The sequence below is a fragment of the Nycticebus coucang genome, chromosome 23 (genome assembly GCF_027406575.1).
Source record: "Nycticebus coucang isolate mNycCou1 chromosome 23, mNycCou1.pri, whole genome shotgun sequence".
NCBI lineage: Eukaryota > Metazoa > Chordata > Mammalia > Primates > Lorisidae > Nycticebus > Nycticebus coucang.
In genome coordinates, this window is record NC_069802.1 from 7,473,857 (window position 1) to 7,491,986 (window position 18,130).

The 18,130-nt window shown below is 36.3% G+C and overlaps 1 protein-coding gene across 5 annotated transcripts in view; it reads left to right on the forward strand.

Annotated features, from left to right (window-relative positions):
• Window positions 1-18,130, forward strand: part of GABRA2 (gamma-aminobutyric acid type A receptor subunit alpha2) — a 168,646-nt gene that overhangs the window by 78,915 nt on the left and 71,601 nt on the right. For all 5 annotated transcript variants that reach the window (XM_053578071.1, XM_053578070.1, XM_053578073.1 and 2 more), the window contains 4 exons: window positions 3,428-3,648; window positions 5,489-5,571; window positions 10,165-10,308; window positions 12,314-12,466. In XM_053578071.1, coding sequence (XP_053434046.1) covers window positions 3,428-3,648; window positions 5,489-5,571; window positions 10,165-10,308; window positions 12,314-12,466 — 601 coding nt within the window. The remainder of the gene's footprint in view (window positions 1-3,427; window positions 3,649-5,488; window positions 5,572-10,164; window positions 10,309-12,313; window positions 12,467-18,130) is intronic.

Genomic DNA, 18,130 nt, shown 5'->3' on the forward strand with positions numbered 1-18,130 from the left:
ATAAATATCAAAGTCAAGGTAACTATTTCCCCCAGGAGTAGGGAACCATGATTGAGAAGTTATAAACCAAAAGGGAGGGCTTCAGCAATATTTGTGACGACATTTCTGCTAGGTGATAGGTTTAAGATGTTTCTAATATTCTTTATACATACACATCTGTCTTAAAGTAAAATAAAACACAAAAGAAAACCATGGTCCCTTTCTTGAAGATCTGTAAGCTAGTTGGGAGGTAGAGAAGCAATCATATTATCACAATATATGATCTTGCAGGAATAGAGAACTTTATACAAAGAGAACTGACTATGTTCTTTCCAGATATTCAGAGGAACTGGGCAGCTAATTCTGAGCAATGGCAAGGAGTGGGGATTCATAAAATTGCTGAGAGCATGGTGTAAGTTTGCAGGTGCGAGTGGGGGGAAAAGACCTAGACCACGTTGGGTAGATGGGCAGGACGTGCCTGGGATGCTGTGAGTGCTCAAAGACAGTGTTCCCGGAAAGAATTTGTAAAAGAGATCACCTGGACCTTTCTGTTTGTAAACTTTAAGCATCTCCCTTGCACCAGGGTGCTAGGAAATGACTGCCATAGCAACAGCTTCTGAAGCACAGAATACACAACCTCATTTTATACAAATGGAAAATAGAATTTGAAGTGTTATAAAAAGTTGCAAAATGCACTCAGTTTGCTTGGAAAAGTTAATATCGTATGTTAGGTTTAGATTTGAGGGGCCTCAATTAGGAAGAAATACTTGCATAAAAACTTACCGTAGTGCAAAGACTAAAAGATAAGACTACTAATCTTTTCATTCAGTGTTTTTTTTCTTTTGAGTTTCACTTAGATAAAATTAAGCATATATATATAGATAGATAGATGTGTGTATACACACAATATATATAACTAAACAGAACACATGTATATTATCTAAAGGGAATCTATATAATATATAATATATATATATATACACATACATATATATGTATGTATCTCCACCACAAAGAATGAGGTTGGGTTGGATTGTGGAAGTTTTTCCTAATGATTATCATCCCAGAGCCACTGTTCATTTCCTATTCACAACCCATTGCCTATGGTTGGCATTTGTTATTATCATAATTGATTTAATTTTTGAGGGGTTATTGGGAATCATTTACTTGATTCGCATTTGTACAATGATCTGCCATTTCATAAGTATTTTTTAATCTGTACGTTTTTACAAATGTAATTTTAGTTTGGAGAAATTGCCAGTTACTTCAGTGTTTATTTTCAAAGCATAATGAGTGTGGCTTCATGCTCAAAGGACGGTTTCTGAATTTCCAGTCTCTGGTGTGTGATTGGACATTTTAATTGTTTATAATGTAAGTGTTTAAAGAAATGACATTGACAAAAGTTTTCACATTTAATAGGTTGTAAATATTAATCACAGTGGTATATCTCGTATATCTCATGTAAAATGTACACATTCTCTTAAAATGATAGAGATAGAAAAATAGAGACCTAGGAAGCTAGATGAGAGAGAGAAAGCGAGCTTCAGCTAAGTTAAGTTTTGGAGAAGAATAATAGAGAAATTGATCGCTTGCTAGTCTGTATAAATTTTTTAAGGTACTTTTTCAAAATAAGATACAGATAGCTATGAGAAATGTGAAAAATTCTCAACATTGTTAATCATTAGATACATGCAGATTAAAACCACATATTGTCTTTTATCAGTCCGAATGGTTATTATTAAAAAGTCCAAAGAACCCAAAACAAAACAACAGACGTCTGAGAGGAGGTGAGAAAAGGGAATGCCTGTCCACTGTTCATACTAATGAAAATTGGTACAACCGCTATTGAAGAAGAGTATGAGGATTTTTCAAATAACTAAAAATGGAACTACCATTCAATCCAGCAATCCCACTACTGGGTATATACCTAAAAAGAAATCATTATAAGAAAAAATACTGGTACTTTTATGTGTATCACAGCATTGTTCCTAGTAGCAAAAAGATGGAATTAACCTAAATGTCCATCAAAGGATGATTAGATAAAGAAGAAGTGATATTACTTGTATGTGTGTAGCACACACTCACAATGAAATGCTGTTCAGTCATGAAAAGAATGAGTAATAATGTCTTTTGCAGCAAAATAAATGGAATTGGGGGTTGTTAAATGAAACAACTCAGATAGAGAAAGTCAAATACCATGTTTTCCCTTATAAGTGGGAGCTAACTAACGTGTTCCTATATGGACGCAGAGTTTGGAACAAGAGCCACCGTAGTGTGGGAGTGGGGACAGTGGTGAGGGCTGGGAAACTGCTTAGTGAGTACAATGCCCACTGCTTGGTTGATGGTTTCATTGATTGCAGAATTCAAGACAACACAATGTCCATGTAACAAAACTGCACTTGTACCCAAAATTTATACAAATGATTTTAAAAATATATTTTAACATAAGGGAGATTCTTTGCAAAAACTTAGTTGTAACACAAGTACTTTATAAGTTATTAGAATACTGTTCATTTTTTTCTTTTTTTTTTTCCTTTTTTATTGGTTGTGATTCATTGAGGGTGCAAAGAATTAAATTACACTGATTGCATTTGTTAGGTAAAGTCCCTCTTATAATTATGTCCTGCCCCCAGAGTTGTACCATACACCATAACTCCCCATCCTCCCCTCGGCTCTACCCACACCCTTCTTCCCCTAGACCCCACCTTGCATTAGTTCATCCGCTGCCTTCATATTAGGATTGAGTGCATTGGATTCTTGTTGCTCAATTCTTGTGAAGCTTTACTAAGAAGAATGTGTTTCAACTCCATCTAGGTTAATACAAAAGATGTAAAGTCTCCATCTTTAATGGCTTCATAGTATTCCGTCACTGAAGTCATCACCCCTACCACATCCTTGCTAACAATACGATCTCTCACCATGATTTTAGGAATTAAGAACAAAATACCTTTTACGGTTTCTGTGGCAACAGGAAATGAAAACATAAATCTGGCAGTGTTTAACTGTAGTTTCTTTTTCTTCTCCTTTCTTTAAAAATGTTTATTTTCTTGTTTGTTTATTCCTACTAGGAAGGCTGCTTGCTCATTTTTCCTGGAAATAAACTATTTGAAACAGTCCACTCAGACCTTGCCCTCCACAAACAATCCTAAGCTACAGGATGCTATAAAGAAGTTTGACTGAGACTTTGTCCAGGGAAAAGCAGCCAGATAAATTTATTTTTCATTTCACAAGACTATGTATCTAATTGTATGAATACACAGACTTTATCCCGTTGTAAGTGGCCGTATGTATCAATAAGCTGAAAGAGTGGTCTTTCTGATTCAACATTTACTTTTCTCAATATAGCTCGCTTGTTTTCACGGTATTTAAAATATTATTTTCATTGGAATTGTATAGTGTACTTCTGCTTCTCACTGTATTTTTGAAGGAATGCTATTTTGTATTTTAGGAATATACAATAGATGTTTTCTTTCGACAAAGATGGAAAGATGAACGTTTAAAATTTAAAGGTCCTATGAACATTCTTCGACTTAACAATTTAATGGCTAGTAAAATCTGGACTCCAGATACCTTCTTTCACAATGGGAAGAAATCAGTCGCTCATAATATGACAATGCCAAATAAGCTGCTTCGAATCCAGGATGACGGCACTCTCCTGTACACAATGAGGTATGATTTTAGATTTGGTATGTTGCCTTTCTACACTGAAAAATCCATGTATTAAACAACCAGCCAATGCGGTTGTTAAAGATCAGCACAGTTGAGCATTTTCCTAACAGAATATTGAAGTACTTACAATATGTTTTGCAAATACTTGGATTAAAAATACATGTAAGGTAGCATAGATGAGTTTGAGAATTGGCTTAATTATGAAGAATTTATGTTTTTGGTTATTCGTCATACTGCATTTTAATTAAGCACAGTTTTAATACTAATAACTTGAATTTGGTTTATACCAGCACGAAGTTTTATTTTCAAGATCTTATCAGATATCCCATCAAAAACTTCAAGTGCTTTTAAGTAGCACTATACTTAATTTAATATTTTAATCCTCTTTATGAAGATACTGTAAAAAATAAAAAAATCAGAGATACAGGCTTTATTTAATAATACAATACATAGGATACTGTAAATATGTTTTAGATTGAAGCATATAAAATTCCCATTTTGTAAATCTGAAGTATCACATATCAGTAATTTCATATGACTCAGTTTTAATGAAATTATAACCAGGTGTTGATTCTAACATCTGTTGCATTTTAACTATGTTTATGAGTTACTCAAGCTAAGTTACTTGTACTATGTAAGAAAAAAACCCCACAAATCTAGTAAAATGATGTATTGTCTATAGTTAAAACATTTAATAAAAGATTAAAGGCATGAATAATTGTCGTCAGCATCATACTAGGAATAGGCAGGTAACTACATTGCAGATATTTGATAAGCAATTTCACAAGTGCTGGATTTCAGTTATTTAAGAAGGGACAATAATGCTGTTTACAGACAATAATGCTCCTGAAATGAGCAACAGAGCTAATGAAACATGCAATAATCTATTTCTGATCTTTAAAGGAAAATATCTTAAGGGCTAATTACTAAATAAATGTCCATTGCCTAAAATCAGAAGTGTTGGCTCTTCTCTCTGCTTCCCTCTCTGAATCTTGCAATATGTTCATATGCAGTGACTCTGCTGCTTTGATCATTCCTATGAACAAAGGCAGTGATTGGAAACTTGAGATTTAAGTAAAATATGGGTACAAAGCATAGAGAAGACATATAAATTGTTGGCCAGCTTTGCTTGGCTCATCATGATGGATTCTTTGACTTACCCACTTTGCCTTTTTGGGAAATGAAATAATTGGAAGCTTTCTTTATAACAAATGGGCTATGATTGCTTTTTATTGTGATCATGCAGACACAGAGAAATACTTACTTAACATTCATAATTTACCTAATAATCTCATATCAACAGGTTATTTCTGGGAGATATATCTTATATGTATTTATACCTATTTCAATATTTATATCTGTGTATATACACACAGAATATGGTACTCCTTCACAGTTTTCATATTTTTGAAGGGAGCTCTTTGGAACTAATATTGAATTCTTATATCTTTTTAAAATTGATGAAGTGATGGAGCAAATGGCATCATTTCATGATTTTTTTCATAAGAGTTCAAATTTCATAGAAAGGTTAATGAGAAAAAAGCCCTTGAAAATACATATATATGCATATATAACTTGTTTTTAACGAACAACAGACGGTAGGATGCCTTTAACATATTTCAATAACTATTACTGTTATATATGCTCTGATTTTATATATGTCGGTGTCTTCAGAGGGATCACCTAAGTGTGAAAGAACGAGCAGGTATTTAAGTAGAATTAGCCTACTAGGATGCTGTAACGGAGGCTCTACACAGCCTTAATTCTGTTGACATAGTGACCAGTGATTTTTCTTGACTTGCCAATTTGCTTAAACGAAGAGTGGCCTTTTGACTTTTAGGCTTACAGTCCAAGCTGAATGTCCAATGCACTTGGAGGATTTTCCAATGGACGCTCATTCGTGTCCTCTGAAATTTGGCAGCTGTAAGTAAAGGAATGGAGATGCATGTTTTGTGTGGATGATGTGAGGACAGCCGGCAGCCCTGTGCAGTTGTACAGTTCTTCATGTTATGGAATTCTTATACTTGCTCGTGAAGAAACAGAAGTGAAAGACATGCTGATTGCCTTTAAGGAACTAATTGGCTCGCCCTGTGGCTCTCTCAAGTATCATTATATTTTAGTCTAGGGTATTTAAATGATCACGTATTTTACTGCTAATAGAGAACGTTATGTGTTTTAGTACATGTAAAAAATTAGACCAGGAGTTCCTTGAAGGTTGGGACTGTAATTTACGTTCTTTACCAAGTGCTAGACCATTAAAACTGCAAAATGATTTTTTATCAACTAAGAATAAATTGTAAAGGACAGATTCTATTGTTTATTAAAGTGGCAATCAGCCTGTTGCAAATGGCAAACACAAAACTAGAGTCAGTGCCGTTGTCTCTCTCCTGTCTAACGAATAGAAGGGATTTTTGTTTCATTTTTTAAAATAAAATTGAAGGAAGTGAGGTAGCTGGATTGCTACATGCAGACGCTTTTTGTGCACATAGAACAATTCAGAAGGACTCCAAGCCGCTGGCCATTCTTGAGGTCACTGCACTTAAATCTTGTATGTCAGGCAGAAGCATTCACACTTCCGGAGTTATTGAAAAGGGGGAAGGTCAAGTCATCTCCCGAGGCCCACATGGTATTCCTGACAGGTTCAGAATAAATTCATGAACACAGCGAGGCAGCTTCCCTCCTGTGCAAGTGTGTCCTTTCACCCGAACTTTTTAGAGACTGTGCTCTTTCTGACACCCTCATCTTTGTCCCTTTTGGCTGTCTTTTGACTTTTTATTATCCCTGAAATAAAACTGGCTTCTCTTCATACTAGATCAAGCAAAAGAAAAGGGAAGGGTGATGTTAATATAAATGCAAAACTCTCTAATTATCTTGATCACAGTTTTGGGGAATGAGAAGTTCAGTCTTATTCGTTCTTACAAAAGGTGTCAGTTCTCAATTTTCTTTGAGAATCTGCTCTTTGTTTAACCACGGAGCCTTATTTTATTGTCATAGAAACCATCACTTCCATGCTGGCATTTCTTCCAGCATTATTTATGATAGTCAATCATGTCATACAAAGTAAACATGACTCTGTGAAAACCGCAGCAGATGTAGCAGAGGAAAACTCATTTGCATTGTGTAAGTGGCATTAAGGAGAAACTTGAAAAGCCTTGATGCTAAAGAAAGGATTTATTCAAGATGGAATAAAGATGCAAGAAGGAAAGCCATTTTATTTTTAGTGGACAAGATATTGTCATTAAGACATCAAATATAGATGATGTGATGTCTCAATTCTAAAAATGAAAGCAACTTAAAAATATTTTGAGTGAAATGTTAAAATCTCTTATAGTACATCCACAGAATAATGGCATCTTACATTTTTGAGAATATAATTTTCTGTACCCAGAGGTAATATGCACAGCACAGTTTGTCGTCAGGCATTCTCTGTTTCAGTAATTATTATGTATTTTGCTGTCTTCACATTTATTTTCTGACACAAAAAACAAGGTGTGTATTCTTTCATTTTTTTCGTTCGATGCGTAAGTATTAAAAGTACGGACACCAGTATTTCAACATAGAAAGTTTGGCAGAGGCATTCATGACAATTCATGACATTTTCTTTTACTGATTTATCCCTCTCTTACTTAAAAGCACCCCTACCCAAACAAAGACTGAATTTCTGGAACCTCATCATTGTCTTCAAATTGAAGAAACATCTTTTCTAAATGTGTGCAATTTTAGGATTACAGGTGTGAGCCACTGCTAATAGAGAACACTATGTGTTTTAGTACATATGAAAAATTAGACCAGGAGTTCCTTCACTTAGTTATGTTTTCTTTTAATCTTATTTTGGCTCACGCTTTTATATTTTTTCTTATTAACTTACTTTAAAATTTCCTGAATTGAAGTCTAAGGATATTCTGTTCATTAGCCTCCCAAAATTAATAGTTAAAAATGATTTTGGAGTATTTTTCTTTGTTAACAAATATTAAGAATCAGTAGGTAAGCATCTGTTTAATGCAACTTAGGATTCAAATGTGGTTATTTAACAGACATAAAGGTAATTATATAATTGCAGCCTAAGTTAGAGGTGGTGTTACTAATGAATTTTGTAAAGCTGACTTTCTTGCCTTTGATATTTTATTTAAGAATATTATTACAGGCCTCTTGGTTTATGTGAGTGTTAGTGCATCAGAAAGTCTCTAATCTTCTCTCTCCCTGCTACGTGTTATTTCATTAGACACAAAATCTAAAAATCATCTTTCTTATAAGTAATGAAATATAGCAATTGCCTTTTTTAAAAGACATGTGAAGAACAGTGATTTTCTTTAATAAATTGTGAGCTCTTCCCCTGATTTCTACCCACAACAGTAAATACCATAGCTAAACTATTATGTTTCTTTATTAATCTAGGAAGAATAAACTGAGAATTATTTTTCCTGTGTTCAGACACTCTACCTGGTTCTAGAAGTATAGACATGAATCAGATAGAGACCCTGCGTATCAGTTGCTCATTAATTTAGAATGTCTTCACTTAGAGTTTTATTTTCTCTTATTTATGTTTAGAAGTAACATCATAATTCAAAACTGGTATAATTGTACTTAAAAATTCATAATTTATTAAGATTCACAGCTATAGAATATTGCAAGCCTTTCTGATGTAAAGTGGCACGTGTGATGTATCCTTTTGTTCCATTAAATTCTTTGCCATTTGAAGTGTTACTAAAAGGAGGGCCAGGAGATGTATTCATAGGGGAAACAAAATAAGCCACTTGATCTGCAAATGAGTTGCTAGTTATCTACATTAGTAAATGATATTATTTAATATTCTTAGTAGACTCATTAATGATTAATGAATTGAAAATTCATTAGTAAGATAATTAGACTTTAGTAGAATTCATTCATATGCAAACATAAGAATATTTCTCTGCTATTAAAAATATATGCATATATAAATATATACATTTCTAGAATCCTATTTCAAAAATTGTTTCAATATAATTGTGGATGTCAATGAATATACGTACAAAAAAACAGTATTTTGTTGATATTTACATTTAGGAGACGTTAAAAAAACCAGATAACATTATGCAGTATGTCATTAAAAAACATAAATTCATGGCCAGGCACAGTACAGTGGCTCACACCTGTAATCCTAACATTCTGGGAGGCCGAGGCAGGCAGATTTCTTGAGATTGGGATTTTGAGATCAGCTTGAGGCAGACAGAGACACTGTCTCTACTAAAAACAAAATAGGAAAATTATCTGGATGTTGTGGCGTGTACCTGTAGCCTCAGCTAAGATTGGATTGTTTGAGCCCAAGAGTCTGAGATTGGAGTGAGCTTATATGATGCAACTGTCTGTCCAGGGCAACAGAGCAAATCTCATAAACACAAACTCATAAACCTTCATGTCCATACCAATGCTTGGACAGAAATTGATTTGTGATAATAGACTTTGGATCATGTTCAGAACTAAGACCACCCCATGGTATTAATACCATGGTATTAAAGCTGACAAATCTATTTATGGCAGAGAATTGAGATTTCCAGCATCCTGGAGAGCTACAGGCAGAGTTGTTGCCAGAGAAAACTGGCCCTTTCTCTCCCTCAATGGAAAATGTGACTGTGATGTTGAGTTTTTCTCAAGAACTGAGAGTAACTAATATCCTTAAACATTCCCATGAGTAAAAGTGTATGGAAGTTCTTCAGAAGGTCAAAAGTATAGCAAGAATTATCTGCCTATTAACTGTGGAAGGATTCTGCCTGCATGGAGAAGTCAGCTGTTCCCCATCAGGACATGCCAACAAGGCAAATACCCATGCTAGGGAGAGGCTGGGACGAGACCTGTCACCTGAGCTCCAGCTTGGAGCCGTTTCCCCTCCGCTCGGTGCCACATCCTTGGCCAACACACCAGGAAGTCACATCTGGTCTGTGTTTTGCCTCTTCCTGCAGAATCCACAATTCAACTAGAAGGCTAGAAAAGTGTCATCTAGTGATACCAGTGTGCAGTAATTTAAAAATAAACATGTTTTTAAAAGGATTTGCAACTGGATTTAATTATTTACGTATTCTGGAATAACTCATTTTTATTCTTTTAATGAAGTGTGTTGTATCATAATAGAAAAGTTGCTTAACTCTTAACTAGGCATTTATGTCCGGAAAGCAATGTAATTTTGGATTATGATTTTTATTTTGTGAGTGAATGCTATTTCTAAACAAGCTGTTTAATTGAACTTTGGGCCTCCATAACCTCTCTACTGCCACGTTTTCGTATGCTAGCATGGGACTAAGAAGGATGAGATAACCTTCTCAGGGCCCAGTGATTCTTGCAGACTCTAAAGAGCTATTTACCCTTCTCCTCTCAAAGTCGTTGGTGAAAATGTTCTCATGGTCGTGGTCGTCTTCCTTGGTTTGCAGCACACCTTTGCCGTAAAATGTGTGTGATCTTTAAGGATTAATATTTTTCAGCAAATCACAGTTTGTGGGTGATTCTTATTAAAGGGCTTAAATTTTCTTTTCTGATTCCCTACAGATGCATATACAACCTCAGAGGTCACTTATATTTGGACTTACAATGCGTCTGATTCAGTGGAGGTCGCCCCTGATGGCTCCAGGTTAAATCAATATGATCTGCTGGGCCAGTCAGTTGGGAAGGAGACTATTAAATCCAGTACAGGTTAGTAGAATGAGGCTAAAGAAAAGCTAACGCCTCAGACCATACATGGGTTAAAGTCCTTGGGAATCTGTCAGATTGCTTAAAACCTCCTGCTTTCAAGGTTCAAAACTTAGCAGCATAGAATGTGTTTGGGTGCTTTTTAGACATTCAGAATCTTAGATCCCACCTCTTACTAAATAAATGAGCATTTGCATTTTAATAAGATTCCAAGGAAATTCATATTGGTGTGAAAGATTCAGAAATGCTGTACTAAAATATACCATATATTCAAAAAGCATGTTGTGTCTTTTCAGACCAGTCAATGCCAACATTTACCTTAAAGCAAGTGATAATTCCCCTCCCTTTTCTAATTCTTTTCCCCTTATTCTGGAAAAATTATGATTGTTTGACTTTGATTTAGGGATAGTTACTACTGGCATCCTTGGGAAGCTGATTCCCTCTCTAAGGGCGACCTGCTCATTAAAACAAAACAAAACCAAAAAAACCCACAGGAGCTTTATGGATGAATTACCTTATATCTGGCAATAATTAAATTCCAAGGAGCAGAAAGGCAATAGATATGAGGATAAAATGACTGAAGCGGATGAGAACAGACGTACAACAGTGAGAAACAAAGCAATGATGGAAGGATTAAAAATGGGAAATTCCAGGCCGAGAGACCAGCCTCGGAGATGTGGCCAGTGATCACGTGTAAAGAGCCAGAGAGCTTTGAGTTAGAACAATCCAAGCAAAGGTTGAGGTTGGTACCAGTGGGGATGAGGAGTCCACACAAGCATAGTAATCCACAGACAGACAGCATTGATGAGCTCTGAATTCCCCTGGGCAATAGAATGGCCTAGAAAAAAAAAAAAAAAACTACAGGTTGAGCATCGTGAATCCCAAAATCTAAAATCTGAGGTGCTTCAAAATCTGAAGTTTCTTGAGTGTTGACATGATTGACACTCTAAGGAAATACTCATTGTAGTATTTAAGATTGCAGAGTTTAGAATTAGGGATGGTCAATGCTTAGTAATGCAAATATTCTACAACCTGGAAAAATCAGAAATCTGAAACAACTTTTCTTCCCAAACTTTTTGAATGAGAGTTATTCAGCCTGGACTATATCATGGGATATGCAATGTGAGTTTCTTTATACTATTAACATGTTCCTTTAAATACTCTTATTACACATATACCCTTGTAACTGGGTTATAGCTTTCATGTGAAAACCCTAAATTAGTTTCATAGTGGGGCTGAGTACATTGGGTACTTTTTCTTCCATTCTTGAGATACTTTACTAAGAAGAATATGTTCCAGCTCCATCCATGTAAACATGAAAGAGGTAAAGTCTCCATCTTTCTTTAAGGCTGCATAATATTCCATGGTGTACGTATACCACAATTTATTAATCCATTCGTGGATTGATGGGCACTTGGGCTTTTTCCATGACTTAGCAATTATGAATAGGGCTGCAATAAACATTCTGGTACAAATATCTTTGTTATGATGTGATTTTTGGTCTTCTGGGTATATGCCCAGTAGAGGGATTACAGGATTGAATGGCAGATCTATTTTTAGATCTCTAAGTGTTCTCCATATCTCTTTCCAAAAGGAATGTATTAATTTGCATTCCCACCAGCAGTGCAAAAGTGTTCCCTTTTCTCCACATCCACGCCAACATCTCTAGTCTTGGGATTTTGTGATGTAGGCTAGAGAATGCCAGAAAGGCTACGTTAACCAGTGTGATGAAAGTGTGTCAAACGGTCTGTGAAGCTAGTGAATGATGCCCCATGATCATATCAATGTACACAGCTGTGATTTAATAAAAAAAAAACATAAAAAATAAATAAATACTCTTGTTACGTGCTAACAAAGCCTAAAGGTAATCTAAGTGTCATGACATCCATGTGATAAATACTTTTTTTAAAAAAATCAGAATCTGTTCTATTTCTAATCTCTCCTATTTCCAAAATGTTCAAACTATTGACTGTTGCAGTTTCTTAAGCTTCTTTAATTTTTCTTCCAGGTGAATATACTGTAATGACAGCTCATTTCCATTTGAAAAGAAAAATTGGGTATTTTGTGATTCAGACATATCTGCCGTGCATCATGACTGTCATCCTCTCCCAAGTGTCATTCTGGCTTAACAGAGAATCTGTGCCCGCCAGGACAGTGTTTGGTGAGTGAAGACGCCCTCAGTAGCGCAGCACATCATGTTGTATAACATATTTGAAAGCATTCTCTCTCTTGATCCTCACCAATATGTGGACAGGGATTCTTGTTTTCACCTTACGGAACAAGGAGACGGAGGCCCCGGGAGGTAACATAGTCAGTAGCACATGGTGAATGAGGGAGATAAACAGTAATCAAATATTCAGAAAATACATCCAGTCTTCTCTCTATTAAGTGGTATTTCTCATTAACATTTGCATCTATGGTACTAAAAGGAGATTTCTTAGAGGTTTTATAGGATAACTACCACATTTCTAGGCTTTCTATGTTTGCTTTACTGTTGTTTTTAGATGAAGAAAGATGGTCTTAGAACTGTATGTTCCAGACAGAGGGAAGGAGAGCTGGAGGGGGGGGAACCTCATTCGTGTCAATTACTGTGTTTGATTTTCTTGATTAAAAGCAGGCAGGGGGGCGGCACCTGTGGCTCAGTCCGTAGGGCGCCGGCCCCATATGCCGAGGGTGGCGGGTTCAAACCCAGCCCCAGCCAAACTGCAACAAAAAAATAGCCAGGTGTTGTGGCGGGCGCCTGTTGTCCCAGATGCTCTGGAGGCTGAGGCAAGAGAATCGCTTAAGCCCAAGAGTTAGAGGTTGCTGTGAGCCACGGCACTCTACCCGAGGGCAGTACAGTGAGACTTTGTCTCTACAAAAATAAATAAATAAATAAATAAATAAAAATAAAAGCAGGCAGGGGAATTTTTTAACTGGGAGCATGGAATACCGTATTTCCAGGCTTTCTATGTTAATTTGGGTTTTGTTTTGAAATGAATGAAGATAATCTTAGTACCTTAAATAAGAGAGAAAGAAAAAGAGAAGGGTATATTACTCATACCATTATTGTATTTAATAAAAAGTTTATTTTCTTGAAAAAATAGAAGACTGTGCAGTGGATGGGGTGGGTCACTGTTTTTTGGGTATATGAATTAGTCTGAACACATTTTGTAACAATGTAGGTTACTTTTGTGTGTTTGGACCACTCATTCAATTAGGAAAGCTTTATTGAGAAGGTACTCTGACAGATACTACAACCGGCCCTGGAGATGCAAACACAAATAAAATACGGTTCCTTTTAGCTTCGTCTAGTGGACGGCAGCAGAATGACGAGAAAGAATAATGAGAAATCAAGAAAGAGGTAAATACAAGTTGTCACAGAAGATAGCAGCGTGGATCCTCTCTGGGAGAACTAATTAGGTAGCTGAGTTAACATTTGATTTAAGACTTGAAAGATGAGCAGAAGTTGCTCAGACTGATCAGACGGGACAAGAATCCTAGCCCTGCTTGGGTGCCATGGCTCACACCTGCATCCCAGCACTCTGGGAGGCCAAGGCAGGTGGATTGCTGGAGCTCAGGAGTTGGAGACCAGTCTGAGCAAGGGCGAGACCCTGTCTCTACTGAAATAAAAGGAAAAACTAGCTGGGCATCAGAGCAGGTGTCTGTACTCCCAACTACTTGGGAGAATGAGGCAAAGATGCTTGAGCCAAAGAATGAGATTGTCTCAAAAAACAAACAAAAACCCACCCCAAAAGGATAGATTGTCCAATGACATTGAGGAGTGAAAGAACATGACCTGTTTGGTGATAAGGAGCTGTTGTGTCAGTAGAAATATGGACAGAAATATAGTTTGAGGCCTAGATCATGTTAAGGGGGGAAAGAAACTGTGCAAAATAATTTAAATAGGTTTATTATGAGCTAGATGTCTGTGACTGGCCTGAGCCCATGAGCTCAAGAGGTAGTGAGAAAATGTGCCTGCAGTCCTTGGCTCACAGTTTGATCTTATATGTTCACCAAGACAGGAATTACATGTGAGATCCTGAGTAAGTTTGTGGGGAGATACACTGATTAGGCCTAAAAAGGTGGGGGCATCTCATAATAGGGATCAGAGGGTAGCAAGACACTTTGGTTTTAATCAGTGGGTTTTAAGACACTTTGATTAGTAATTAAAGAAATGAAGATTTGTCCGAAGGGTTGGAGTGTTTTAATATAAGGTAAGGATATCCATTAATCAGAGGTGAGCCACTAGACATTTACCTAATTCAAGAGAGCTGTGAAGTAATTGATGGTCTGCAGGTGTGCTTTGAGATCTGCCTTCCAGATCCTTAGGTCTGCTAACTAGTTGATATCTTATCTCAGAAAGGGAGGGGGCATGATGAGGAGTGTCTGAACCCCCTTCTCCTCCTGGCCAGAAACTCAGCTTTAAAGATTTCTGGGGTCCCTGTGGCCAAAAGAGAGTCCATTCCCTCAGCAGAGGGGTTAAGCTTTTATCTTAGTTCACAATGAAGAGTCTTATACATCATGTACTTTTATCCTATTTAGGCTGTAGCAAGCCACTGTGGCATTGTGAACCATAATAACACTCTCAGAATAAGGCCTGGTTTTTTAATAAATGCTATATAATTGTTAGCTATTATCTTTAAAAACTTTAATCATACTTTATTGAAGTATGATTAACATGTAAAAATCTGTACACATGTAATGTGTACGATTCTATGAGTATGAGAAGTAGTTTACACCTGTGAAACCATTACCACTATCGAGGTCATAGACATAGCCAGTCATCTACCAAAGTTCCCTCTAACCTCATTTATTATTATTTGGGTGTGTGGGAGTGAGTGAATAAGGATACTTAACATACAGTTTACCCTTTTAGCAAATTTTAATTATGCAGTACGGTGTTGGTAGCTATAGGCACCATCCTGGGTAGTAGATCTGTAGAATTTATTTATTTTGCCTAACTGAAGCTATTCTTATTAATATGATTCTATTTGTACTTTAGAAAGATAAGACACTTTTGCAAAGGATGAATTGGAAGATGGGAATTATCTGAGGCAGAGAGGAAATTTAGGAGGCTGCTGAAATAGTCCAGATAAGATATAGTTAGGATATTTCAAAAGAAAACAGTGCAAACCAAAGAAAAAAGAATACAATCAAAGGATGTTTTGGAGAGATAACAATGGATTTGATGAACACATATAGTAAATACAAGAAAAAAGAATAATTTAGGATGATATTTAGTTTTATTACTTGAACACACTAGGTGGATAATGTCAATAATAAAAGCAAAGGAACAGGGAGAAAAAGTAGGAAAAATGAATGTAATTTGAGTTAGGAGGATATTGAAGTTCCTTGTAATATCAATTGGATGTCCAGTAGGCCAACAGAAATAAGTGTTGGAAATATAGATTACTAAGAGGAAGCTGTTGATAAATATGGAAATCATTAGTTACTAGATAATGGAACTTTTGAATATAGAACTTATTTCCCAGACAAATTAAGTGGATAAATATGAGATCAAAGGACAGATTCCTTAAAAATATTAAAATTTCAGAATAAAAAGGAACTAATTGGAATGATCAGAAAATTATGAGGGAAAACAGGAGACAACAATGTTATAAAAAGAAAAGAGGAGAATTTCCATATCTTACAAACACACTCACAAATATATACTTTGGTAAGTCTAAAATACATTCAGTGAATTTACTAGCCTAAGATTACTGATACTAATGAATTAAATAAGAGAAGTTGCTTGTGAGTAAAAATCAGATTGAAATGGGAATAAAAGATAAAGGGAAGAAGCTGAGGAGACACCAAATTTAGAAGAAAAAGATTTAAGTAGCTGGAGAGACAGGTGGGTCATTATTATTATTATCATAATTATTGATGTAACTAATATAAAATTTTGAACAATAGAGGGACTACTTTATTACAAGCCACACTTTAGTCATTTTGCGTGTTTATTTACTGTTTATTTCTCCCATGGGGAAGATTATACAAGTAACGTCTCCTTTTTAGGGAGGAGAAATGGAGGCTATAGAATTTCATGTGTCTTGTCCAAGGCCTTGCCCAGAACTCTACTCCTCCAGTCTCAGTGTTCCTTCGACTACACTGGCTGCCTCCATGACTGTCTTTAAAGGAAAAGGTTAATTAAAAAAAAAAGGAAAGAAAAATTGGAGATAGAGAAGAGGGTGGGATTTCTGATGAGTAATTACCTAAGGAAAACACAGTAGAACCTCTGTAAGTTGACCATGCTAGGGCCCATAACAAAGTGGTCAGCATACAGAGGTGGTCAGCATAAGGAAGTAGGCCTGCTGGACTGGTCACACTGTGGCCTGTTTTCAATCTATGAGAATTGGCCCAACATAAGGAGGTGGTCAATGTAGGGAGGTGGTCAACTACAGAGGTTCTACCATACTTGGACGGGGATGGGCTGGCAAAAAAGCAGGAATCCTGCCTCTTCAAATTAGAACAAAGGAGCTCAAATGGGCTCTGTTGGTGCTTTGCTCTTTCCAAATCTTTGTCCAGCTGTTTAAAATATATATCTATTTTTATACCTTGGAAAAAAGTCGTTTCTTTTAATCATTACATTATTAGAGGAACAGATTTGCTTAGAGAGTATGCCACTGATTATAAACATGATGAAAAGTGTAAATAATCATAAGAAATATCATAGTAAGTTAAAATTACAACCAGTGTGGATAAGATGAATAGCAGAAAGGTTTTGCAGACTAGGTTTGATGGGGCGTTTTAGAAAGCCCTAAACAAACACAGGATACCTGAGAAATGGAAGAGGGGAGAGAAGGTTAGAGCACAGAGAGGAGAAAGGGCGACTTTCCTGTCAGAGTGCACCTGCCCATGAAAATGAAAACAAAACTCAGGAGCCGAGTTTAAATTCAAAGTTAATTTAGGATTATTAACATTTGTTTCTTACTACAATGTCATCCTGCTATCTTTGTACTAATATTACATGCTTACGGTCTATTTATTCTAATTTATTTCAGGACAATTGACATATTGTACATGGTACTATAGAAATTGGTTATTTTCTTTTTGTTTTAATTTTTTTTTTTTATTGTTGGGGATTCATTGAGGGTGTAAGAAACCATTTTACACTGATTGCATTTGTTAGGTAAAGTCCCTCTTGCAATCGTGTCTTGCCTCCAGAAGGTGTGGCACACACCAAGGCCCTGCCCCCCTCCCTCCTTCCCTCTCTCTGCTCTTCTTTTCCCCACCCCTCCCTCCTTCTTTCTCTCTCTGCTCTCCCCTTCCCTCACCCCCACCGTGTCATTAATTGTCATTAATTGTCCTCATATCAAAATTGAGTACATAGGATTCATGCTTCTCCATTCTTGTGATGCTTTACTAAGAATAATGTTTTCCACTTCCATCAAGGTTAATACAAAGGCTGTAAAGTCTCCATTTTTTTTAATGGCTGAATAGAATTCTATGGTATACATACACCACAGCTTGTTAATCCATTCCTGGGTTGGTGGGCATTTAGGCGGTTTCTACATTTTGGTGATTGTAAATTGAGCTGCAATAAACAGTCTAGTACAAGTGTCCTAGATAAACAATCCTTATGATAAAGGATTTTTTTCCTTCTGGGTAGATGCCCAGTAATGGGATTGCAGGATCAAATGGGAGGTCTAGCTTGAGTGCTTTGAGGTTTCTCCATACTTCCTTCCAGAAAGGTTGTACTAGTTTGCAGTCCCACCAGCAGTGTAAAAGTGTTCCCTTCTCTCCACGTCCAAGCCAGCATCTGCAGTTTTGAGATTTTGTGATGTGGGCGATTCTCACTTGGGTCAGATGGTATCTCAGGGTGGTTTTGATTTGCATTTCT